Genomic DNA, 25744 nt, shown 5'->3' on the forward strand with positions numbered 1-25744 from the left:
AGACCCCTGGCCCAGAGGAGGGGGGACGGCACTCAGCCCGGTGATACGGTGACACCTGCCCCACGAGCTGCGAGTAATGGTGAGGACCAAGCGAGGGACAGCGAGTACAGAAAAACTCACGTGAGCGACAAAGAAAAAGTGAGCAAGGGATAAAGAGGGAAGGCTAGACAACAGGCGCCAAGTGGAGAGCTGGCGGGGGGCGGTTGCAGGAAGGGGCAGGCAAACGAGGGAGCAACAGCAAGGAGGCAGAGGAACACGACTCGTGAGCAAGCGGCAACAAGCCGTGAGATGAGACCACGTGCGGGGTGAAACCAGTGAGTCACACCAGGGGGAGAGAGAGGGTGTGGGGGCGAGGAGAGGGCGCCAGGTGGGCACGGTGAGTGGCGGGGAGAGAGAGGGTGTGGGGGCGAGGAGAGGGCGCCAGGTGGGCACGGTGAGTGGCGGAGAGAGAGGGTGTGGGGGCGAGGAGAGGGCGCCAGGTGGGCACGGTGAGTGGCGGAGAGAGAGGGTGTGGGGGCGAGGAGTGGGCGCCAGGTGGGCACGGTGAGTGGCGGAGAGAGAGGGTGTGGGGGCGAGGAGAGGGCGCCAGGTGGGCACGGTGAGTGGCGGAGAGAGAGGGTGTGGGGGCGAGGAGAGGGCGCCAGGTGGGCACGGTGAGTGGCGGAGAGAGAGAGTGTGGGGGCGAGGAGTGGGCGCCAGGTGGGCACGGTGAGTGGCGGAGAGGGAGGGTGTGGGGGCGAGGAGTGGGCGCCAGGTGGGCACGGTGAGTGGCGGAGAGAGAGGGTGTGGGGGCGAGGAGTGGGTGCCAGGTGGGCATGGTGAGTGGCTGACGTCTCTCATCAGGAGAACTTGCTGAAAGTAGAGGACAGGGATCCTGACCCACAGACCCTTTCTCTGCAGCCTTTGAGAACATCCTTGCAGCACCGTTGGCCACCACCCCACAGCCCTCTGGACCTCAGTCTGTATCCCGCCCCCCAACTCACTAAACCTGTGAAATCAGACGAGCCACTTAACATCTCTGAGCCTGTCTCCCCACCTGCCTCAGGGGAGGGAGCGAAAGGAAAAAGACACTCCAGTAAGTCTCCCTCTGCCCCCCACACCCGGGAACGAGACATCCAGAAGGGCAGGCCGGGGCTTGGGGGCAGACCTCGCCGCCGTTGGCGTACTCCATCACGAAGCACAGGCGGTCGTGTGTCTGGAAGGCGTACTTCAGCGCCTGCGGGAAAGAAGGTGGCAGCGTGGGAGGTGGGAAGATGGCTGGCTCTCCGCTGGGTCCCAGGAGACACGGCGCTGCTGATCCCCTCCCCGCCCTCTCCCCCGCAGCCCTGGCCAAGGTTGTGGGAATAACGTGACCAGGGCTCAAATCGCATCTTCACCTTTTGTGGGGAGTGAGGGAGCTCCTGGCTCTGACAGCAGGGAAGGGGTTACAGGGCTCAACGATCCTGTCCTCTGCCTCTAATTAAGCCTCCAAGAGACACAGCCAGGGCACAAACTATGTTCTGAGCAACACAGCTGTTTCACGTCTCTCTTCTTCCCATTTTACAGTCCAGTGTGTTAAAACTTAGGGGCTTCCCTGGTGGGTCAGTGGTAAAGCATCTGCTTGCAATGTAGAAGACCCAGGTTCAATCCCTGGGTGGGGAAGATCCCCCAGAGAAGAGAATGGCAACCTACTCCAGTATTCTTGCCTGGAGAATCCCATGGACAGAGAACTGTTGAACTTACACACACATGTGAGGTTTGCTGGCTGGGGGTTGGCAGTGGCTTGGGAGCCAACTCCCCAGATAGCCTGGACAAGTGATTCTCCAACAAACAAGTAGTTTTCAAACTGTGCTCTAAGGAGCCAGACAGAGTTCCTTAGAGGACCCTTAGGTGAGCCCCTGCTCAAGAAACTCTACTGCTCCCTGTCTTCCACACTGAAGAACCTCATAAGGTCTCATTTAAACAAGTGCTTTGGTTCAGCAGGACACCCGAACAGCAAGTGAGCTACAGAAACGACCCTTAAACCATTTTCCACCTAGTCCATCCAACTGACATCTGCTGGTCTCGATGGAGACTGCTGCCCAAGAGGTGTCTGTCTGCTCAGCCTAAGTGGACAGGCAGCACAGTGATGGTACATCTGCTTCTAGGATTACTTCCTAAAACTCAACCCGCTGGACTAAGCACCTCTAACCAATACAGAGAGAAGCCATGCTCTCCTGGGGCCATTTCATAATCTGGTATCATCAGACGCTGAGGGGTTGACACAAAGCCACCGTCTATAAAGAAGCTGCCACCCTGGTGTCTCAGTTCTGGCCACCCGGGGAGCCCGTACAGCTGCACCCCCACCACCAAGCCAACACCAATCCGTGCTCCACAGAACCGGGGGCTGCCTTTCTCCGAGCTCCGTCCTAAGGGCAGCCTGGAGGCCCCACGTGTGCACCCTGCTTGAGACAAGTGTTACTCACGGTGAGGAACGGGTGCCTGGTGTTCTGCAGGACCCGGCTCTCGGTGACCGTGTGGGCGACTTCATCCTGCAAACGGAGGCTGGGTGAAGGGCTGGAGGGCAGCGCCATGTCGGCCTCATGCCCCACCTCCAGCCTGAGAAGATGGGGGAGGAACGGGTTGGTGAACTCCAACTCCGTTCCTAACTAATGCAGAGAACGTGAATGATCACTCACAAGCCCTAATGAAATACCGGACCAGACACGGCCACGCAGTGACTCGCTGTCAAAACCACCCAGTGAAAAGCTGATGGAGACTTCTGACAAGGGAGGGCCCGGCTGTCACCACCCGCCCCACGGGCCAAGTCTGGCGTCTGCAAAGGTGGGGGGGGGGGCGCGCGGGGCGCAGACACTGAGGGGCCTGAGGTGACGCCACAGGCCGTGGTGTTCCTATAAATGGCAGCGACCCTATACATATCCTTGAAGGACCTAGACCGAGTCAGGACTCTAGGCTGTGAGCAATGATTCCCGGGGTGTGGTCCCTACGCTGGCAGCATCGGTGTGGCCTGGGAATTTGGGAAAAAATTATCAGGCCCCTCCTGGGACCCATGAATCAGAAATTCGCGGTGCGGGCCCAGCAGCAGTGTCACAGGGCCCCCCCCCTGTCCCCAGGGCTCTAACAGGGGCTCAAATTTGGTACTGAGTGTACCCAGAGAGTGTGGTGCCCAGACACCTGCTATCCTTCCACGAGGCAAGTCTGTCTCCAGGGATACTGTGATAACATCGGTAACAATGTCTAAGAATGTTTCTGACTCAGGGGTGGAGGGCTGCCCTGGTAGGGGCCAGGGATGCGGGGGCACGTCACAGCCCCCCTGGCAGAGAATGGTCTGGTCTCAAATGTCACATCTGAGGCTGAGAAGCCCTGCCCCACACCAATGATATCTAGGGCTTGATAATTTTTGTTGGACATGACCACAGTACCACAATCACAGTCTTTAAGATCATCACCTATTAAAGATACAAAGCTAAGCGTGTATGTCTGGGAATCTCTGATGCCCAGAACATGCTTTAAGGCGCTTCAGAACAAAAAGAGATGAGAGCAGAGCTAATGAAACAAGACTGGCCAAACGGCAGTGCTGAAGCTCGGTGACTAGACTGGGCAATCCACTATATTTTTCTTTAAAAGTTTTTACGTATTTTAAGAATTTCCTAGTTTAAAAAGTTTAAGTAAAAGAAAAGGAACAGAATTCCATTTCCAGCCCAGCCTCCTCCTGAGACCCCCTAAGCCAAGGCCCCGCCCTAGTGGGCCCCTCAGGCCCTGCTGGGTGAAGCCCCTGTCAGACTCTCTCCTTCCTCCCTGGTGTCCAGAGGGTGGGGGACTCAGCAGGCAGGGCCCCACAGGACTGAGCAGTGGCTCTGGGGGTGAGGGGACACAGCAGCAGACGCAGGAGGTGTCCCGCCTGGAGTGTGCTCCGGACCACAGGCACGCTCCGGGCTGGGCCCCACGGTGGCTGGCCCACAGCAGCCCAGGGAGGGCCTACCTTGGCGATGATCACCTCCTTCCGCAGGATCTTCATGGCATAGTAGCGGCCAGTGGCCTTCTCCCGCACCAGGATGACCTTGCCAAAGGTGCCTTTGCCCAGGAGTTTGAGATAGTCGAAGTCATTCATGGTCTGCCCGGGATGGGGAGAGAGTTGGGCAGTCAGAGCTTGGCATGTGGCCCGTGGGAAGAAATTTTAACAAAGAAAAGAGAAAATTCAAAGGACACTGTTGCCAAAATGCTCAGGCGGGAGCAGGGAGGCCCCAGGCAGCAACTGTTTGTTCTGAGGTGGCCTTCAGACTGAGGCTCTCCCACCGTCAGCTTTCCCAGGCACGGGGCCCTGGGGGGCTGAGCTAGGGCTCTAAGGTGGGGGCACAGGGGTCTTCACCACTGCTCAGGATGAGGCTGCCCCGCATCCCGTGGGCCCAGGGCAGTACCACGCCATCTACTGCCTGAAATCACCACGCCCACAGGGCAGTCAGGAACTGTCCTGGCCGGGGCCCTGAGCTCTCGGTATGGAATTCCAGGGGGGCAGGGCTGAGAGTGCTCACAGACTGGCAGGCCCCGTCCTCCAGCTCCGGCACTTACCACCTTGGCCCGCGCCTTGCTAACTGCCACCTCCATCTCCTCGGCCGCAGAAGAGTCGCTGGGGGAGCCACACTTGTAGTCCATGGGGTCGTCCCCTGGACCCCTCTGCTTGAGGCTGTTGGCAACCATCTGGATGGCCCGCATCCACTCTTCCCTGTGTGAGGACGCGTCCGGGGAGCCATGAGTCCTGGTGCGCCTGGGCCTCAGGGCAGGAGGGGCTGAGCCCCACAAGCAAATGACTAAAACACCTTTCAGCATTCTGGGGAGATCTGCCTGACCGAGAGGAGCTGAACCATCACAGGCCCCCCTGGCTGTGGCAGATCGGGGAGGGTGAGACTAGAGTAAGAACAGAGACTACCTGTGGATCCACCAAGAGCCTGACCCGAGGGCCACTTGAAATCGAGGAGCAATTACATGACTAGAGGGGAGACCACCTTTCCTCACAGGCTCTGGGAAATAAGCTGCCTTCCTGAGCCTTGAACCAGGGAGACAATGCTCCTCTGAGGCCCTGGGAACGAATGACGAGCTCATGCATACAAGTGACCAGTGCTTTGTAAAGGAAAACCAAGAACAGAAGGAAGCGTTCATTCGCCAAAGAAGGTGGAGATCTTATAAGGCAAGAGCTGACCAACAGGACCCCCTGGAGGCACCTGTCTGGGGGTGGGTGGCTCAGGGGCCATCCTGCTGGGGGTGGGACCGGGGGCGGGGCGGGGTGGGGTGGGGACGCTGCCAAACAGGGAAGCAGGTCCCAGCAGAAGGGAGACAGGTTTAAGAACAATAAACTAGTTCTGTCACTCATGATTTAAACTCGCTGGGAAAGAATTTTCTTTTGATACTTGCAACAGACTGGTCTGTACAGAGGGGAAAAATACACCTAGGAGAAATAAGTAAAAAACTGTCTGCTGTGCTCATTCATGTCTGTTTGTGATCCCATGGACTGTAGCCCACCAAGACTACTCTGTCCACGGGATTTTCCAGGCAAGAATACTGGAGTGGGTTGCCGTTTCCTTCTCCAGGGAATCTTCCCAATCCAGGGAATGAACCCACGTCTCCTGCGTCTCCTGCATTGGCAGGCAGATTCGTTACCACTGAGCCACCTGGGAAGCCCAAGTAAAAAAGACCACACGCCAAAAAGAAAAAAGGATGAAGCTGAATGATACTAAATTGTTTGGACCCACTAGTTTGGTTCCTCTAGTTTGGATCCACCACACAATTTTAGGGGTTTAGCCCAACATTTGTTGAGCCCCCTACGGATTTTGATCATGTCTGTAAAAGCCATGTGACCAGCTCTAGCTGAGTTCCACGGTTTGCTGAGCAAAAGCAGTACCCAAGTCCCAGGATCCCAGTTCACACCTAGAAGCTCTGCCTCTCTCCTGACCTCACTCACTCAAGAAGACCTTGCTTCCTAAGACAGTCTCGAGAGTTCTGGGAGCGCGATTATCAGGGGCTGGCACAGAAGCCCTCCCCAAGCCTGAGCAGAGTCTGGGGGCCCCGGATGCCACACGTGTCCGCCCCACGAGGGCAGGGATTTGGGGCTGGTTGTGACCTGGCCCCCAGTGGGTACTCGGGAGACGTGTGGGGAACGACTGAGCAAGGCAGCCAAAGCCCTGGCTGGCCCTAAGCCTGCTGCACAGCCAGGCCAAGCGGCGCGAGCCTCTTCCCTTCCCAACCCAATACCTCAGACGGGCATTTCTCAACAGGTTTCACCCAAGCCCTCCTTGGAACAAGTAATGGGACAAATCCCTGGCCCTACATTAATATTCCTGTTTCCAAAAACTGTGGGGGAGGGGAACATACCCAGCGACATGCTCTATCAGACCAGAACTGTCCTCTTAGAAATTTGAAAATGCTGACTTTGGGTATATGACTATGGATTGAAGAAAAAAAAAAAAAAAATCACACATCTCCTAAAATGGTTTGAATATACTACAAAAAAAAAAAAGGCATATACCTCACATGTAGAGATTGTGAGGGACTACCACATGGAAAAAGCAATTTGCAGGCCAAGATGTGTGTGTACTATCGTCTGTCTGTAAGGAAGAAACGGTCCATCCTCAGGAGCCTGAATGGACAAGAGATGGAGCCTCCGCACTACAGAGCTGGGGCTCAGACAGCAGCCCTGGCACTGGGAGAGCCCCTCCCCCCAGCTCGCCCCCTCCTCAGCACCCAGGCAGCACTGAGACGCTGGGGAGCTGCCATGTACAAAACCAGCACCCAGAGAAAGTTCTCGCCTCAAGGAAGGGGCTAAAGATTCCACTGGAGGGGTCTGGACCATCCCACCTGGAGCCAGAACCCACGGGGGTGCACACGGAGGCTGGTCGGGGGTGACTCTCTGCCGCCTGACACGCCCCAGATCTGGTTCCAACTGGACCGAGGTAGCAAGGTTGCAGCACTCAGAATTTCAGAGAAAAGGCAAGGGCCTCTGTCCAGGATACTCCTCAAGGGTTTGCAACATGGTGTCTGGGGCAGAGGGGAGCTTCCTCCCCAGGCTGGGGCTGATGGGCCTTCCACCCCTCAAAGGAAAGCTCCCAGGGAAACGCTGAGGAAAATAATGGTTCCAGACACACCACCTCATTCCATGCTCCTTAAGAGGGCTGCAAAGGGAGCAGCCGTGCTCCCAATGGGAAACTGAGGCTCACGGAGGTGGGGTCTCCTGTGGGCGTTCCACAGTCAGGGGCCATGGCACTGAGACCCACACTCGGCGCTCCTCCAGGCCCTCCAGCCCAGGGGAATGGCACTGGGGGCGCTCACCAGTGGGCTCAGGGATACCACGCTGTATGCACAGAGCCCAAGGGCACGGCAAAGGCAAGCTGCCTCTCAGGAGCCCTGACCCCGCCGTGTTTCTAGCCCACCTTCCGAGAGGACCTCCCTTACTGAACAACACAAGGGCCCTCAACTTGCTTGCTCCCAGAGCTGCTGAAGTGCTTCATGTGAAGTAACTCCTTGAGTCCTCCCTGCATACCTCTGAAGGAGGTACTATTATTCACCTCTTCTTACAGACAAGGAGACCAAGGCACAGAGGGGCTGACAGTTACCCAGTGGCAGTTAGCAAGCAGAGGCCCAGGGACACAAACCCAGCCACGCTCTCCGCGGGGTGGCGTCAGGCAGGGGAAGCTGGGCCTGACCTCACCCCACTGCCAAATGGCCGTGGGATGCTGGGCGGCCTCACTTCTAGGACCTCCGTCTGCCCACCGCGTTCCCTGGGCCCAACACCACGGCTGAGAGCACAGACTCGAGCTGGAAGGCCTGGAGGGACTCCGGGCTCTGCCCCTTCCTGAGGCAACCATAGACGGGCCACTTGACTTTCCAAGGGCTATCCAAGGAAGGAATGAGACACCAACATCAAGTGCTCAGGACAGAGCAAACACCTCAAAGGGTTGTGAGGAGTCACCCAGCCAGTCCCTCCTGAGTGGCTTCTGTGTGCCAGGCCTTCTTCCGGGCGCTGGGGGTGCAGCAGGGAACCAGCCCCATTGTAGCTCCAGGCCTAACATTCAAGACACCTGTGTCAGGGCTCCAAGGCAGGGGCCAGAGAGGAAGCCCCGGCTCAGAGGGTGGCTTGGGAAGGCCTCTCCAGGGAGGTGGCACATAAGTCAGGACCTGGAGGACCTCCCCGGAACATGGGGCCTCCCCAGGGCCAAGAACAGGCACTTGGCTGTGAAATAAGTGAAACAGAGGAGAGGAGGCAGCCCTGTGAAGTGCCAGGAGGGAAAAGAATCCAGGCAGAGTAACCAGCATGGCGAAGGCCCTGAGGAGGGAGCCTGGGGTGTCTGTGGAAGGCCCAGCCAACAGAGAGAGAGGAATGGAAGAGATGAGAACAGGAGGGAGGCCACGGCGTGAAGGAGTTAAGTCTTGATCCTTCACATCACAGAAGTCCTGGAAGGGTCTATCAGGGCTGACAGGACCTGACTTTTCTGCTCTAAGTCAGCAGCTGCTGTGTGGAGTATAGGCTGAGAGTCTCAAGAGGAAGCACAAGGCTAGTCCCACAGCAAGAGGAGATGGTGGCAGACGATTCGGAGGTGAGAAAAGGTGGTGTGACTCTACAGGCCCCCCGAGCCAAGACGCTTCCACATCCTTCTAGTTCCTCATAACCACTGAGCCCCACTGGGACAGCGGCACAGTGGCTGGTCTGACTCTAGATCCTGGGCCATCCAGCTGAACAGAATGAACTGCACCCTGGAGGGAAGGCCAGTGGCCTGGAAGTGACAGGGCTGTCCTTGTCACAGCCTCGGGAAGAACAGCTGACCGCTGGTCTGATGCCAGATGGGGCCCTCTCCCCTAACCAGGGTCCCCCTCAGAATCAGAGGGGCATTCACAGCTGGAGGCATCTGGGGTCCCCCTCTGCTCAGACACTCTCAAATGGGCTGCCCTGGCTGATTCAGGCCCAGCCCTGCTTGGCAGGGAAAACATAGGCCCTTCAGATCTTCTTTTTTTATTTTGTACCTCTCTGGGCTTCAGTCTCATTATGTCTCATCATTATGTCTGTTTAGCAGGTGAGGAACTCCTGCCTGGAGGTGTAGTGAGGATAAGTGAATTAATACATGTGAAGACCTTAGAACAGGGTCTGGCTCAACAGAGCATTAGTCCTAACTGTTCTTTTATTTATTTGACAAATATTTACTGAACACCTAGTTATGTTCCTGGCACAAATAAACAAACAGAAAATGTCACACCAGGTAGGATAGATGCTATGAGGACAAATAAAGCAGGCTAAGGGTAACAGAAGTGGAAGGCAGGCAGGACCCTCCAAGAAGGTGACATCTGAGCAGAGACCCCACAAAGTTAAAAGCAGAAATATAATGACATCTGGGGGAAGAGGAGTCCAAGCAAATAGCAAGTGCAAAGGTCCTGAGGTCGGAAATGTGCCTGGCATGTTTAAGGAACAGCATGGAGGCCACAGTGGCTAAAGTGAGGGAACTGGTGGCAGGAAAGTATTCTGAGGCCAGATCAAGCAGGTCTTTGTAGAATAGGGCATCAACTTTGGAGTTTACTCCAAGTGAGACTAAGAGCCTCAGAATTCCAAACAGAAGCTGCACGGTAAGATTTCCATTAAAAAAGCTCACACTAATGTGATGCCCTGTTAAATATTCCTGCCAAGACCAGGGGTCTGCCAACTTATCCTGGAAAGAGCCGAAGAGTAAATATTTTCGGCCTTGCAGGTCACACAGTCTCTGTTACAACTCGGTCACTGCTCAATTCTGCCACAGGACAGCAAAGAGCAGTCACAGATAATTGGTAAGTGAATAGGCGTGGTGTTCCAATAAAACTTTATTTATAAAAATAGGAGGTTGGGCCACAGTTTGCCAACCTTAATTCAGACCTAATTTCCGGTTTACAGGAAATACAGGCACAGAAGAACAAAGCAAACAGTGCCAAAAGACAATAATATGACACATCCAGAGTATAGGGCATCCTACAAGACAATCAGTCTGGCTTGTCAAAAAAGAAAAAAAATAAAAAAATCAGTGTCATGGTGGGGGAAGAGACACAAAGGCTAAACTAGATTATAACAGGACACAGACAGCATGTACCTTGGTTTATCAAATCCTGGTCTGAAAAACAACATTTTGAGGACAACTGGGGAAATTTAACTATAGCTCAGATCTGGGGAGGATGTTAGGAAGTATTAATATTACAAATAATCATCTGTGGTGTGATAAGGGCACCAAGATTCTGTAGAAGAAGCTACTTATTCTTAGGAGATGCCTGCTGATGTATTAAGGAGGAAAGTGTCACAAAGTATGAACAGAAGTTCAAGATTCAGCATAAAATACAGCCAGATGAGGCCAACATGGCATATGCTCAACTGCTGAACCTAAGTGCAGGGTATCTAGCTGTTCATTTACGACAGTGGTCTTTCAACTGTCCCATCCGCCTGAAACAACAAGTCATGGCAGGGAGTAGTGGAATTGCTCCAGTTGCCCTGGGGAGAGCCTGCTGGCGGAGGAAGCGAGCAGGCTGCTGCAGCGGCGACCAGTCACCGGAGTGGCCCCGTCGGCCCCCACCCCACCCCCGCTCCCCAGGCTCAGGCCTGGCAGGGCAACGAGGACAGTCATAAGCAGAGCAGCCTCCCTCTCCTGGGTTTCAGGCTCATGCCTTCCCTAGGGTTAAGGTCAGGAATCTGGGGTCTGGTCTCAGAGCAATCCCATTAGATTTCTCTCCAGTGGCAGCAGCAGGTACTAAGCAAAGGACGAAAGTGGGGGCTCTCCAGTCCCTTCGGTCTCAGTAAAGGGACTCTTCCCCACGCCAAAGAGCATGGCATTATGAAAATGGAAACTAGAGCAGGTCTGTTGCTACTAAAATTCTGTCGGCTCCCCACGGCTCCTGCTCCAGGCTTGCAAAGCGTGTGCCAGGTACTGCTGAGTCCAGGGCTTCCTGTTTATCATCCCCCTGAATCTTCCGGCAACCCTGTGACAAACCCCAATTGATTCACTGCTTGCCAAGCTCTGTGGGGACCTCCGTCTGGAGCCCAGGCGCCGGCTGAGCTCGCCAGCTCTAAGGCCTCCACTTCCCCTCTTCCAAGACCCTTAGCTCTTGATTCTTTAGTCATGCAGAACCCTCTGCGATCCCTGGGATGACAGGCTGCCTCGCATCCAGGCTTTTTCATAGGCTGGTCCCTTTTCCCGAAGCCACCTTCTTCTTCCTATCTCCGCGGCTGACTCCTCCCCCATTCCTCAAAACTCAGCCCAACGCGTAGACCCTATGCACCTTCTGATCCCAACTGGCTTTTACTGGCACGCCGTGTTTCCTGTGCCCAGTTTTCATCTGAGTAATATCTCAGGGGGCCTGAGATGACCATTCTGTTCCCCATAGTGGGGCAAGTATATTTTCGACCTTGGGAAGCTTTGCAATGACACAGTTTAGATTACAGTAGCATGTCTTTTCGCTCTAGAAATGCACTGCCCACAGGGGCAGCCACTAGCCTTAGGCAGCTATTTAAATTTAAATTAATTAAATAAAATACAAAATTCTGTTTCACAGCTTCATGAGCCACATTTCATGTGCTCAGCAGGCACACGTGTTAGTGGCTACCCTGCTGGACACTGCATTTCCACCATAGCAGAAGCTTCTCTTGGACAGCACTGATTTAGGGTGCTCCAGAGGATTAGCTGAATCCTCACCCCAAAGACAAGCTAAAAAAATGTTTCTCAAAATGAAGGCCACATAGGTTCGAACCCTGGTCAGGGAATGAAGATCCCACATGCCACACGGCACAGCCAAAAAAAAAGGAAAAAAAAAAAATCTATCAAAGTGAAGCCCAAAGGGACAACATGAGGGGAAAATATTTGCCACTCATTACAAAGGGCTAAGCTCTCTAATTTATAAAGAGCTTTCAGAAATAAATAAGCAAAAGACCAAGTACCCCAAAGAAAAACAGACAAAGGACATAAACAGACAATTCAGAAACAGAAACTCACATGGCCCTTGAGCACATGACACATAAGGACACACACTCACCAAACGTTTGGTAAAAAGTTGAATGTTTGAAAACACAGGCTGTGAGAACCCTTAGACATAGGCATAACCCTCTTAGAATTAGAATTCTATTATGCCTAGTACCAACAGAATTAGTAATAAAAATTACCAATGCATATTCCCTGTGACCCAGCAATTCCACATCTAAGAATCCACCTTACAGATTTACCTGCAAGTATGTCAAACAAGGTAACCACAAGTTGTTTCACTGTGGCATTGCTTCTCCCATCCAAGTACTAACCAGGCCCAATCCTGCTTAGCTTCTGAGATTAGATGAGATCGGGCGTGTTCAGGGTGGCATGGCCCGTAGACTGTGGCACTGCTTCTAATAAGCCCAAAAGGTCGAAATAACCCCAATCACCATTAATAAAGAACTGCTAAACTCAGGGACACAGATGTACACCTGTTGAAAAGAAAAATGCAGCAGCAGCATCTCTGTATACACACAGAAGCAGAGAGAGTCCCCAAGATGCATTAAATAAAACAACAGTTTGGGCACAGTGCCACCTTTTGTATAAAAAGGAAAAACAAGAGGAGCAGGGCACAGAAGTGATGTCTGAACGAGCTTATCCACACTCAGTGAGAAGCAGCTCCTGCAGGACACGCAAGAACAGCAGTCAGCCTGGTGGTGGGGACACAGTGTGCAGGGCTGAAGTGAGAGTGACGCTTTCGCTACACACCTCCTCGTGCTGTTCTGCATTTGTGAACTAGGTGAAGCTGCTATCTCTTCTGATTAATAAGTTGATCTTTTAAAAAACGGAATCTCTGGACCACCTGCCCCTGTATCAATGGAGATGCTCATCAAAAAGGCAGCTCCCTGACCCTTTGCAGGTCTCTGGATAAACAGAGGCCCTGAAGAGGCCCAGAGCACCTCACTGCTAACAAACTATCGTGATTCCAGTACACCCTCCCACCTGAGGACACAGAACAGGGAGAACCCCTGCTCCTCCTAGCTCGCACAAGGGCTGAGATGGGAAACTCCTAGGTAGGGGCGCAGGGGAATCTGTCCCTTTGCACCCCTCGTCTCAAACTGAGCCTGGCCCCTCCCACAGGGCGGCCACATTGAGGCCCCTACTTGCCTCTCGTCTGGGGAGTCAACATGGAAGGTCCTCTCGATGACTGTGGTCCACTGCAGACAGCGAATGACGAAGGTATTGGGCCGAGGTCTCTCGGTCTTCATCAGCTGGCATTCTGCAGAAGAGGGGTGAGAGCAGAGAGTGTGAGGGGCAGCCCGCATTCCCCAAGTTAACCCCCAGGTGCTAGCCCCGTGACACTACTGACCAAGACAGCCTGTCCTTACAGGTCCAGTGTGTGTGTGTGTGTGTGTGTGAGGGGGACAGCCCACCCAACAGCGATGGCTCAGTGGTCAGGGCTGTGATGGGGGATGGAGGGGCATTCAAAGAGGCAGCCAACCCTGTCCAGGGGCTTGGAAGGCTTTCCCAGAGGAAGGGCATCCCTGTACTGAGCTCTGAAGGCAGAAGAGGGCATTGGGCACAGAAGCCTAGAGGTGAGAGAGGGCGCGGTATACTTAGGGAAGAGCAAATTCCGTGTGAGAAGGAGAAAAGGGAGAGACAGGCTGGAGAGGTGAGCAGGGGCCAGCCTGCAGGGCTCGGGGGCATGGCAACGAACCCGGACTGTGTCCTGAGGCAGCAGGAAGAGCCAAGAACAGACTCAAACAGCCCCCTCTGGTTTTTGTGTAGAGGAGAGAGAAGGGAGGCTGGAAGCCCAGGGAGGGCATGGGGCCATCCAGAGCAGGGGAGGGGAGGGAAGGCAGAGAGACCACAGGGCCACAGTGGGGTGTGTAGAAGCATCTGGGTCGCTGCCCTGGCCTGAGGATGAGAGGCAACCAGGCCCTCCCGGAAGAGACGGGGGCGGGTGGGTGGGGGAAGTTCAGGGAGGGAGAGGGGACTCAAAGGATGGTGTGGCTCACGGAGGGGATCTCACCGCGGGACACTCAAGAATACCCAAAAGAGATGAGCAGAAAAGCAGCTCAGGCCAGGTGGGGAGTTCGGGAGGGCAGCCAGGGCCAGGGACAGCCGTGTTGGGGTCACCAGCACATGGGAAAGCCACCAAGGCAGGGCTTTAAGCAGGATGGAGAGGGGAGTGGGGCTGGATTCCAGAAAGAGCAGGTGGGCTGCTCGAGAGGCGAGGCTGGGGTTGAGGCTAGGGCAGAGGGTTGGTGGGGCAAGGACCGTGTCTGGGCTACCTAGTGGCAGTAGAGATGAGTGACTTTGAAACATTCTTAGCGGGTGTGACAAGGACGTGGTGACTCATCGGGTCAGCGGGGAAGGAAGGTGGTGGCGGGGGGAGGGCAGGTTCTATGAGGCCCAGGCAGGGGTTCTGCATAGGCCAGGCTTTCACTGGTCAGCTTCCGGCTAGAAGGCTCCGCCTCAGGTGCCACAGAGGGGCCAGAAGGCTGCAAAGTGCCCTGGCTCCTTTCTTCCTCCAGCTCTCCACTGGCGATCAACACAGCCCCCAGGCCCAGGAAAGAGAGGTGGAGCAGGAGAGAGTAGAAAACAGACCCCAGACAGGCCTACAGCGTAGACCGAACATGCCCCATGTGCCCCCAAGACGCACCTGCGACAGAGAAGTTGTTTAAGGGGGGCAGGGTCTGGTCGGGGGCCTCAGGCCGCTCCTTATAGCCAATGAAGGAGCCGTCGCTCTTCAGCAGGAAGTACCGGGGCCGCCAGGTCTTGATATATTCACCTGAACAGGCAGGGCGGGAGGGAGAGAGGTCAGGGCAGCCAGCCCTAGGGGGCAGTGCCTGGCAAGGGGCCCCACACTGGGAGGAAGATGGACAAGAGGGTGAGGAGTGTGCTTCTCCCGGAGAAACCCTCCAGGCGGCCCCAGCTGACGCAGGCTGGGCGCTGGGCTGGGCCCAGTGATCCAGAGGTCACGCCTGGCAGGAAGGCGCTGCACCGCCCTGGGGCACCAGCTGCCTCACAGTGTGGCCAGCAGTGAGCCATCCTTGCCAGCGCGTGGCCCAGTCCCAGGGGAGGCCCAAATCCCATGGGCGGGTTTTCACTCTACAGCTGTGCGGGGGATCGAATGTCCAAACGCTGTGCCAGGCCGGTGTTACTGTTGCTGTGCCCTCCATGTGCTCCTCGACCCCTCCATTTGTTCTAACCACGAATATCCAAGGCCCCCGTGTACGTACGCATGTACGTACACACACACACGCTCCTCAGAGGGGTGGCGAAGGACTAAGATGAAATGGTGAAGCACATCCACACAGAAACTTATATATATATAAATGCCCATAGCAACATTATTCTTAATAGTAAAGAGCAGAAGCTCCAAAGTGCCTCCACTAACAAATGGATAGACGAAATGTGGCAGATCCGTGTGATGGAGTATTAGTATTACTTGGTCATTAAAAGAAATGAAGTATTGGGAATTCCCTGCCGGTCCAGTGGTTAGGGCTCTGCACTTCCATGCAGAGGGTGAGGGTTTGACCCCTTGTCGAGGAACTAAAATCCAATATGCAATGCAATGCGGCCAAAAAAAGTATTGATACACGAAGTATTAATACACGCTACAAGGTGGGTGAACCATAACAACGCCAACTGCAAAAAGCTTGTCACAAAGGACCACAAATTATATGACTTCATCTATATAAAATGTCCAGAGCAGGGAAACTTCTAAAGATGAAAACTTGATTAGTGGGCCTAGGGCTGAGGAGGGGGCGAGTCTGGGTGGGGACTGGAGGGTCCTTTTTTAGGGTAGTGAGAATGTTCCGAAGTTGACTGTGGTGATGGAAGCACAGCTCTAAATACACTCAAGGCCCCAAGTGGCCGAACTGCAATGGTATGTGAACTGTGTCTCAAGCTGCTTTAAAAAAAAGAGAGAGATGGCAAATACAAAGCAAAGACAAAGCGCCCAGCCTAGCCAGGGACCAGCGCACCAATAAATCGATGAACGCTCTTTATCGTCAGCCCACCGGCCAAGCCAAAAGCGTGTACATCGTAACTGCGGCGGCAGGGTGGGCTCCCGTAGTCACCACCAGAAGCCAGGCTGGGCTTCTCTAAGTCCTTGTTTCCTCTCGTGGGAAGGACATCCAGCAAGCAACGACAATAATTAGATAATACTACAGGGGACTATGTGCCTGCCAGGCACCATCCTAAGTTTCTTAGAGGCTTTAACTTGTTGAATTCTTTCAAATGTCAATACTAAATGATTCGATGTATGTAAAGTTCAAAAACTAGCAAAACCACAAATCTGACAGCACCATAAAAGGATCATATACCATGACCAAGTGGGTTTTATCCCAGGACTGCAGGGGTAGTTCAAAAATATGGAAAGCGATCAGTGTCGTATACCTCAACAGAATGAAGTGGGGGAAAAAAACACAAGGTCATCTAGATTGACACAGAAAAAGCATTTGACAAAATCCAGCACTCTTTCATGATAAAAATACTCAGTAAGCTAGGAAGAGAAGGGGGACTCCTTCACAAGAGGGCATCTATGAAAAACCCACAAGTCAACATCACACTCAAGGATGAAAGAATGAAAGCTTTCCCTTAGCTAAGATCAGGAACAAGACAAAGATTTCCACTTTCACCACTGCTCTGAAACACTGTAATGTAAGTTCTAGCCAGAGAAAAAGACAAAAAGTATCCAATTTGAAAAGGAGTAAGTAAAACTACCTTTATTTGCAGATAACAGGATCCTATATACAGAAAACCACAAAAATCCACAAAACAATTACTAGAGCTAACAAATTCAGCAAGATCAACACACAAAAACAAATTGTGTTTCTACGTACTAGCAATGAATAATCCAAAAAAGAAATTAAAGAAAACAAATCCATTTACAACAGCACAACTAGGCAAAGATTTATACGCTAAAATCTACGAAATGGGCTTCCCTGCTGGCTCACTGGTAAGGAATCTGCCTGCCAATGCAGGAGACCCAAGTTCGATCCCTGGTCCAGCAAGACCCAAATGCCTCAGAGCAACTAAGCCGGCGCTCCACAACTATTGAGCCTGCGCTCCAGAGCCCGGGAGCCAAAACTACTGAGCCCATTTCCACAACCACTGAAGCCCGTGTGCCCTAGAGCCTGTGCTCTGCAACAAGAGAAACCACCGCAATAAAAAGCCTGTGTACCACAGCGAGAGTAGCCCCTGCTCACTGCAACTAGAAGAAAGCCCGTGCAGCAACGTAGACCCAGCACAGCCAGAAATAAATAAAAATTATTAAAAAAAAAAAAACTGCTGAAAGAAACTAAAGACTTAAATAAATGCAAGGATCCTGTGTCGTGGATTGAGACTTGGCATTAAGACTGCGATACTACCCAAAGCCATTTACATACAGATTTAACACATTCCCTATCAAAATTCCAATAGCCCTTTTTTGCTGCTGAGGAAGAATCAACCCTCAAATTTACACAGAATTCAAATTCATGTGGCAAGCGGTTCCAAACAGCCAAAGCAATGTTGAAAAAGAACAAAGAGAAAGGACTCGTACTTCCTGATTTCAAAACTTACTACAAAGCTACAATAATCAAATCAGTGTGGCATAGGATAGCCATACAGACCAAAGGAGCAGAACTGAGAGTCAAAAAATAAATCCACACAACTTCGGGCAACGAATTTTCAACAACAGTACCGAGACCATTCCACTGGGTAAGACCAGTCTCTGCAACAAACAGTGCTGGAAAAACTGGACACCCACATGCAAAAGAACAGACATGGAACTCTACACCAGGTTTAAAAAATTGACTCAGAGTGCATCTACCTAAAAATAAGAGCTAAAACTATAAAACTGTTAGAAGGATACACAGGTCAACCTCTGTGACCTTGAACTTGGCAACAGATTCTTAGATATGATGACAAAGGAAAAAAAAAATAAAGTGGATTCATTGAAATAAAAAATTTTGTGCAAAAGATGTTATCACGAAAATAAAAAGACAACCAACCAACAGAATGGATGAAAACATTTGCATATCATATGTCTCATAAGAGTCTAGTATCCAGAATACATAATGAACTTTACAACTAAGCAACAACCAAAAAAAAAAAAAACACCCAATTTAAAAAAGTGGGTGAAGGACTTCCCAGGTGGCTCAGTGGTTAAGAATTCGCCTGCCAGTGTAGAAGATACAGGAGATACGGGTTCAATCCTGGGGTGGGAAGATCCCTTGGAGGAAGAAATGGCAACCCACTCCAGTATTCTTCCCTGGACAATCCCAGGGACAGAGAAGGCTGGTGGGCTACAGTCCAAGGGGTCGCAGGGAGTCAGACACAACTGAGCACACATGCACGCAGTGTCTAAACGCTATACACGAAGGACTATAAAGGTATTTCTCCAAAAATAAACAATGACCAACAAACATATAAAAAGATGCTTAACACCATCAATCATTAGGGAAATGTAAATCAAAACCACGATGAAACACCACTTAACACCCACCAGGATGGCTTTTATTAAAAACAAACAACAAAAACTCAAAAAAAAATAACAAGTGTGGGTGAGGATCTGGAGAAACTGAAACCGTACGCACTGCTGGTGGGCATGTGAAACGGTGCAGCCCCGTGCGACTTGGGCGCTCCCGCAAAAAGCCAGACGCAGGCACACTGCGGGTCACAGCACAGAATGTGCGACCCAGACATTTTATAGTTTTTTCTATATTATCTAACTACATAGAATACATTTGATTATAAGCAATATAATTTAACAGATACCTATTGGGGCTTCCCTGGCAGTTAAGGGGTAAAGAACCCACCTGCCACTGAAGAAGATGTGGGTTCAGTCCCTGAGCTGGGAAGATCCCCTGAAGAAGGAAATGGCAACACTCCAGTATTCTTGCCTGGTGATTCCCGTGGACAGTGGAGACTGGTGGGCTACAGTCCATGGGGTCGCAAAGAGTCGGACATGAATGAGTGACTCAACAACAATAGATATGTATGTCCCAGCAATTCCACTCCTGGGTGGATACCCCCCAAAACTGAAAACAAGTACTCAAACACTTGTATACAAATATTCATGGCAGCACTATTCACAACAGCCAAAAGGCAGGGATAACTCAGATGTCCATCAACAGACATACGGATAAAGAAAATGTGATATATTGATACAATGGAACATTGTTTGTCTATAAAAAGGAATGAAGTACTGTCTGATACATGCTACAGCGTAGATGAACCTTAAAAACGTCATGCTCAGTCAAAGAAACCAGACTTCAGTAGCCGCATATTGTATGCTTCATGTATATGAAATGTCCAAAGTAAGTACATCCATAAAGACAAGAAACGAGCTGGCGGCTGCCGGGGGCTGGGAGGAGGGAGACTGAGAGCTGACTACGCAAGGCGTGGAGGGCAGCCTTTCAGGCAGATGAAGATGTTCCGGAGCTAGACAGAGCTAGTGGTCACGCAGCACTGTGAAAGTACTAAGGGCCACTCACCGAACTGTGCACTTTAAAACACTTAATTCTGTGTTGTGTAAATTTTACCTCAATTTGAGAAACAAAAACAACACTAGACAAATTCACCGATGCTATTGGAGGTTAGGAGAGTGGTTACTGCTTGCAAGAGGCAGACAGCCTTCTGGGGATTGACTTACTCTATTTCCTGACCTGGACACAGGTTTTGGAGTGAGTTTATGATCCAGGCACTTACCTGTGAGGTTTTATATGTCGGTAACAAGCTACAAAAAAACTAGAAGGGAAAACACCCTCACAACAATCCCATTTTACAGATAGGGAAACTGAGGTACAAAGAGGTTCCACTTGCCTGAGGCTCATGGTTGATAACTGGGAGAGCTGGGACTGGAACCTGGGTTCGCTCTGCCCATAGACATCAACACTGCCTGTAAACTGTCAGACGTGGCCCGGCCCGGAGGGGCCTGGCAAAGAGTGTGCTGAGGCTGTGTCAGAAAGGGGACCCACACACGGCATGAAGGACCCGATCCTTGAGTGGACCTTGCTGAGCCAGAGGCAGCATGTGAGCCAGGCACTGGCTCAGGACTTGGAGCCTGAACCCTGGCGCTGCCACCTCCCTGCTGAAGCCCCAGGCAACTCAGTCTTCCTGCTGAGCTGCAGCCTCCAGTCTGCAAGGTGGTGCCACCTCACAGGGCAGTAACAGAAACTCAACAAAACTGGGCCTCCTGTGAACACAGCCCCAGGCCCAGCACCGAGTAGGCACACAGTAAGCTGGGCTGCTGTTATTTCAACCACCAGGAGTAGGGCAGGGTGGCGCATGTGTCTCAAGGGCGGCAGGGCCCACCTCACCCTGCCCACCACTGCTGGCTGCTGCTTGGAACGAAAGACACTGGGAGACACAGGAGAGACTGCATGAGTGTGTGTGGGTATGGTACAAAGCCAAGACAAAAGGTCATCTCAGCAGCTTGTCTGGGCCCCCGTAGATGAACGGAGACTCTGAAGGCCTGGGAGGGGCTGAGATTCACTCAATGCCACCAGCAGCCTCGGGAGCCACTGCCCAGCCATAGTTCTCCAGCCACCTCCAGAGAAGGTCCCATCCCAGCCTAGAGAGCCACGGCCTCAGAAAACTCAGGAGCCTGAGACCTGGCACATGCTATTACACTCATACCTTCCACACACACGATCCCAAGCATCCATCCAACAGTTATTAAGTGCCTACTGCAGGCCAAGCACTTTTCTAGGGCACTGGCACTATCCCAGTGAACAAGCCAGATAAACCCCTGCTCTCATGAAGCTGACACTCCCAGAGCCCTGGGCTGTTGACCCATTTTACAGAGGGGGACACCAAGGTTCAGAGAGATGATAGTCACACTGAGAGGAAGTGGCAGGACCAGGGTTACAACTTTGACACCCGCCAAGGTGCAGAGGGCTCCATCAACAGCCCCAAACTCAGGGCCCAATCTAGGCAGCTAGGCCAAGGGGCCCTGAATACCACCCTGCCTGGGAAGGCTCCTCTCCTGCTCATGCCGGGGGGAGGGGGACCCTCGGCACCACTCCGGGTGGGTGGGCTGGGTGCAGTGCAGGGTGCGCGGGCACTTCTCCCAGTTTCGGTAGGGCTAGCCCACCAGCTTCCTGGCCCGCCTCAAGCATGCCCAGCCCACTCCCCTTCACGAATTCGGTCCCCTTCACCCATGTCCCCCATTAACTGTGGGGCTCACTCCCTTGCCTCCTTCAGATCTTTATTCAAACACCCCCTTCTTAGTGAGACCCTCCCTGGCCAGCCCGTCTCTGATAGCTCCCTCACCCCTCTCCTCACACTGTTGGGTTTCTCTCCGAGGCACTAGCCCCACTGGACATGCTCCTCTACTCAGGTGCCCTTGTCTCTCCTACTTAATGTATGACATCAACACAGGATGGGAACCGCGGGCCCATCTGGTTCACTGCTGTATCACCAGTGCCTAGAATGTGCCTAAAACATGGCAGCTACTTGATGCACGTCTGCCGAGTGAATGAGAGCGTGCAAAGTGGCAGCCCCCCCAAGCCGGGCACCCCACTCTGCAGGGGAAGGTCCGCGGAAGCTAGGACAGCCGGGTTCCTTCACTCCTGGGTGCCTGGGCAAGCTGGCTCTCGGCACGTGCTTCTTCCCAGCTGCCTCGAACAGCAGTGAGCCCGTTCAGTGCGGAAGTGCTGGGTCAGAGGCCTGGGGCCCCAGGGTCGAGTCTCTCAGTGTCTCCCCTGTAAGTGACTTCATCTCTTAGCCGCCCACCAGCACAACCAGACCTGGTCCCGAGCTCGCTCACAATATCCTGGGATTCCGAATGCCAGGCGAGTTCCAGCCCCTCCACGGCATCAGGCGCCATTGGTCCGGTGCTGCGTCACGGCTCTGCCCGCCTCCTCCGGCTCGCGCTCACTCGCTCGCTCTGCTCTGGCCACCCTGGCCCACTCTCTATTTCCAGGCACACGCCCCCCACTTTGTCCTCACTGCCCCATTCCCTGGGACCCCCCTGCCTGGCTATCTGCGTAGCTTGCTCCCTCACCTGCTCCTGGCCTCCACATACTGGTCCCTCCTCAGAGCCACTTCCATGAACCCCTTCTTTCTCCAGCGTTCCCCTCAGAGTTCCTACTCTTCACAATGGCACTTATCATCACCTGACATCTATCAGTTTACTGTTTGTCCTCCGCCCCTCAATGGATCGCAGACTCCATGAGGACACCACAGTGCCCCCAGAGCCTGGGATGGCCAGCCTGGCACACCATGCACCTTCTGAGTATTTGCTGCATGGATAAATGCGGGATAGTGCCTCACTGTGTAACTTTAGCTAAGTGACTTACCCACTCTAGGCCTCAGTTTCTTCATCTATAAAATGGGACCATGAACAGGAACACTTATGCAGAGGCAGAGTTTGAGGCCTGGCATGGGGGTTCATGCAGGGGGTCAGCAAGGCCTGGAGACTCAGGCCCAGACGCAGCCACAGCTCCTCCGTCCAGACTACTTTCAAAGAGTCCAAGACATGGGCTGAAAAGAAGCCACTGGCAAGGGTGGGCAGGCAGGGCTCGGAATGCTGGCTCCTCAGGTGGTAAAGACCCTGTACCTCTGCCTCTCAGGGCACAGCTGCCAGGAGAGCTGGGGCAAAAGGGGGAGACGTGCAATCCTGTGAGTAAACGTAGCCCCTTACCGCGCTTATGGAGCCAGCCTTCTTTGATGACAGACACCTCGTTCATGGTGGCAGCGTGACACGCTGTCACCTCGCTCGGGACAGCTCAGGGCAGAAGGACATGCAGGAGGTGCGCTGGACAGAGCACAGTCTGCAAGACAATAAAGGAGCCCGTCAGTCAGAGCGGCAGGGGGATTTGGCCATGACCCCTTCCCTTGGGGCACCCCGCCTGAAGCCCCTCTGGCAGCTCTGCAAGGGTGGAGCCAGGGAGGGTGGGGAGAGACCAGCCCTCAGGGCCCAAGCTGGTGGAGGGGGACAGTGAGAGGCAGTTGGTCCCTAGGGACCCAGTCTTGGGGAGGAAAGGACACGACCTTGTCCTCAGAGCCCTCCTCTGGAAGGAGCAGAGGGCCCTGGCTATGCCCTTGCCCCGTACTCAGGACCCCTTGCCCAGCAGGGCAGCCCCACCACCGCCACTCCTGACTGGGTGGGAGGCTCCGCCCCCTGCATCACTCCAGGCCCGGCGCTGAGGTCACCTGGGATGAATCAGACAGCCCCGGGCACCTGAGGGCGTGCTCAAAGCCACCAGGATCTGCCTGCCACCCCCAAACACACACACACACACATACACACACGCACACACGCTCACTCTCTCTCCTTTCCAAACCAGGTGCCACCAACCTGCCACCTTTAGCAAATTGAGTACCACCCCCTACCCAGCACCAGGCCACCTCATGTCACTCCCTCAGCCTCCTGGTCCCCACCAGCTGACAAAAGAAAGGAAGGTCTCGGTGCTCCAGATCTTGAACAAGAAAGGAACCAACTGCGTACACACTTATCTGGGGCCCGGGAGCCAGTCCTGGGGGCTTGAAACAAGGCCCTGGTCCTTCCCCGAGACCTCTGCTTCTGTCCTCACGGACCGGCAGCCGACAGACTGACGGACGCCGAGGCCGCTGCTTCGTCTCAGGTTCCCAGGGCGGAGGGGAGAAGAGGGGGAGGCAGCCACCAGCTGGGCCCCTACCTGGAGCCACAGGCCTGGCCGCAGGCCATGGAGCCCAAGGCGCCTTTTGCCTTTCCTGGCGTGGGGTTATTTGCGGACAGCAGGTCAGGAGCTACGGTGGCCCCCAGAGAAGCGGCAGCTGGCCCTGGGGACACCGTGGGCATCAGCTTTCTCTCGTGCCCCAGGGGAGCTGGTGGGCCGGACACACTACTGCCTGGCATGTGACGGTGGCAGGCTGCCCAGGCCCTGGGCAGAGGGAAGGGAGGTGAGTGGGAGGAAGCCGGAGGAAGACAAGACGGACAGTGACAGGGAAGTAAACAGCGGGTGAGAAGCCATGTCCTGGACTCGGGGCTGCAAAGACAGGGCCCAGAAGGGGCTCCCTCCCCTGGCAAGTACGGCGGCACCCCAGGGGCTCATGCCCACAGACTGAACACACCCAGGGCCACCGGACCCTCACTCTGAAATGTCCCACAGTCTGTGCTTCGATCCTAATGCAACCACGGTCTCCACCCCGGCCTCCTGACCAGGTGGCTCAAGTCCAGCGCCGTCCCCTCCCACGAGGACCCACCCCATCTCCTTCTCGGCCTCCCATCCTCCAATCTGTTTCCCATTCAGCAGCCCGAAGACCCTCAAATCTGACCTGTGCTTTCCCACGGGCCTTGGGAAAGACCCAGGCCCCCCAGATTGGGATTCCAGGGCCTTCAGGCCCTGGCCTCTGCTGCCCACCACCCCGGCTCAGCCCCGCAGTCCCCACCACCCATCCACCAGCTTCCAGATCACGTCTCCCACCCCACTTCCCCTCCCACCCAGGCTTTCTTCCTGGGTTCCCAGCCTCTGCTACCCATCCTTATACTCCACCTGAATCTGATCGTGTCCCTCTCTACTCACAACCCTTCCATGGCTCCCCAGAGTGCACAGAACACACAAAAAAGAACAAAGTCTTTTCCACCAGAGAAGGCCCCGTGTAAGTCGAGAGGCACCTAGAAAGCCCTCAAGAAATGCTAATAACCACAACAAGGATGATCACACACCAGCCACCACCCACCTCCCCAGGTCCTTCTCCCCCACTCCCACCCTCTACCAGACTTCTGTCGCTCAGGCCTCCATTCCCACATCTTTTATGTACTGGGGTTCTCCCTCTTCTCTAAGGTCTCAGCTGAACCAATGCCTCCCCCAGGAAGCCTTCCTGACCTGAGAGGCTGCACTGGGTGCTGTGTGCCCCGTGATCAACTCTCCCCACAGCCACAGGCGCTAATTCAGCACACCAGCCCAGCACCTGGCTGTCCACTGAAGGCACAATGAATAAACCCAAGTCTCGGGAGGGGACATGTGTATACCTATGGCGGATTCATGCTGATTACGGCAGAAATCAACACAACATTGTAAAGCAATCATCCTCCAACTCAAAATAAATAAGTAAATACGAGACACCACAGAGTTTGCTCTTTTCCTCTGCCATGTGAGGACACAGCAAGATGGCAGCCATCAGTGACCAGCAAGTCAGCACCCACCAGGAACCAGCCCTGTGGACGCCCTGAGAGTGGGCTTCTCAGCCCTGAGACCTGGGAGAAAGTAAAGGTCTGCTCTTTAAACAAAAAAAGAGAAACAATCTCCCCAAAAGATCCCCAGCCCAAGACCAAACACAGCCACAGAAACAACTCCAGAGTCTATTCATGCCACCAATCTTTCTCTGAGTATGTTCTAAGCTTCAGACTCTATCCTGGGTCCCATAGACGTGCATCACTAAGCCACAGCTCCTGCCTTCAGGAAGGTCACATTCCAGTGCAGAAGGCAGACGACAGACAGGACACAAGGTCTGATGGTGGCAAAGAAACACAAACAGGAGAAAGGAGGACAGGGACGGGTGCTGCGTTAGCCACACAGTATGGGGGACACATGAGCCAACACCTGAATTAACTGGGGCGGGGCGGGGGTGACACATTAAGGAACAGATTTTAGGCAGGGGATCAGCAAGTGCAAAGCCCTGAGGAAGCTTGGGAAGGAGCTCCGGGAGTGTGGAGAAGCGCCCAGAGGCTGGCCCAGGGTGAGGGGCTGAGACAAGGAGAACACTCAGGGCCTGGAGGCACGTGTGCCGGGGAGTTCGGAATTCCTCTCCAACACAGGGGCCAATACCACACTTTCGCCAGGTGTGAGCTCTGTTCAGAATAGGGCTAGGTTCCCAAACTAGGCTGC

At 53.8% G+C, this 25744-nt stretch overlaps 1 protein-coding gene across 5 annotated transcripts in view; it reads right to left on the reverse strand.

The window, feature by feature from the left end:
• The window catches only part of AKT2 (AKT serine/threonine kinase 2), a 48436-nt gene that overhangs the window by 4952 nt on the left and 17740 nt on the right, over nt 1–25744 (reverse strand). For 3 of the 5 annotated variants that reach the window (XM_086352557.1, XM_086352553.1, XM_086352554.1), the window contains exons 2-8: nt 22576–22705; nt 14599–14727; nt 13101–13212; nt 4549–4702; nt 3962–4093; nt 2445–2510; nt 1148–1216 (exon numbers count right to left, since the gene is read on the reverse strand). In XM_086352557.1, the coding sequence (XP_086208683.1) occupies nt 1148–1216; nt 2445–2510; nt 3962–4093; nt 4549–4702; nt 13101–13212; nt 14599–14727; nt 22576–22621 (708 nt within the window). In that variant the 5' untranslated portion in view covers nt 22622–22705. Of the gene's footprint in view, nt 1–1147; nt 1217–2444; nt 2511–3961; nt 4094–4548; nt 4703–13100; nt 13213–14598; nt 14728–22575; nt 22706–23386; nt 23775–25744 lie in introns of those variants that run through there. The other 2 variants (XM_086352555.1, XM_086352556.1) reach the window with 2 other exon arrangements.

Source organism: Bos grunniens, chromosome 18, assembly GCF_055505025.1.
Source record: "Bos grunniens cultivar Pamir isolate PY7600 chromosome 18, Bosgru_T2T1.0, whole genome shotgun sequence".
Classification (NCBI taxonomy): Eukaryota; Metazoa; Chordata; class Mammalia; order Artiodactyla; family Bovidae; genus Bos; species Bos grunniens.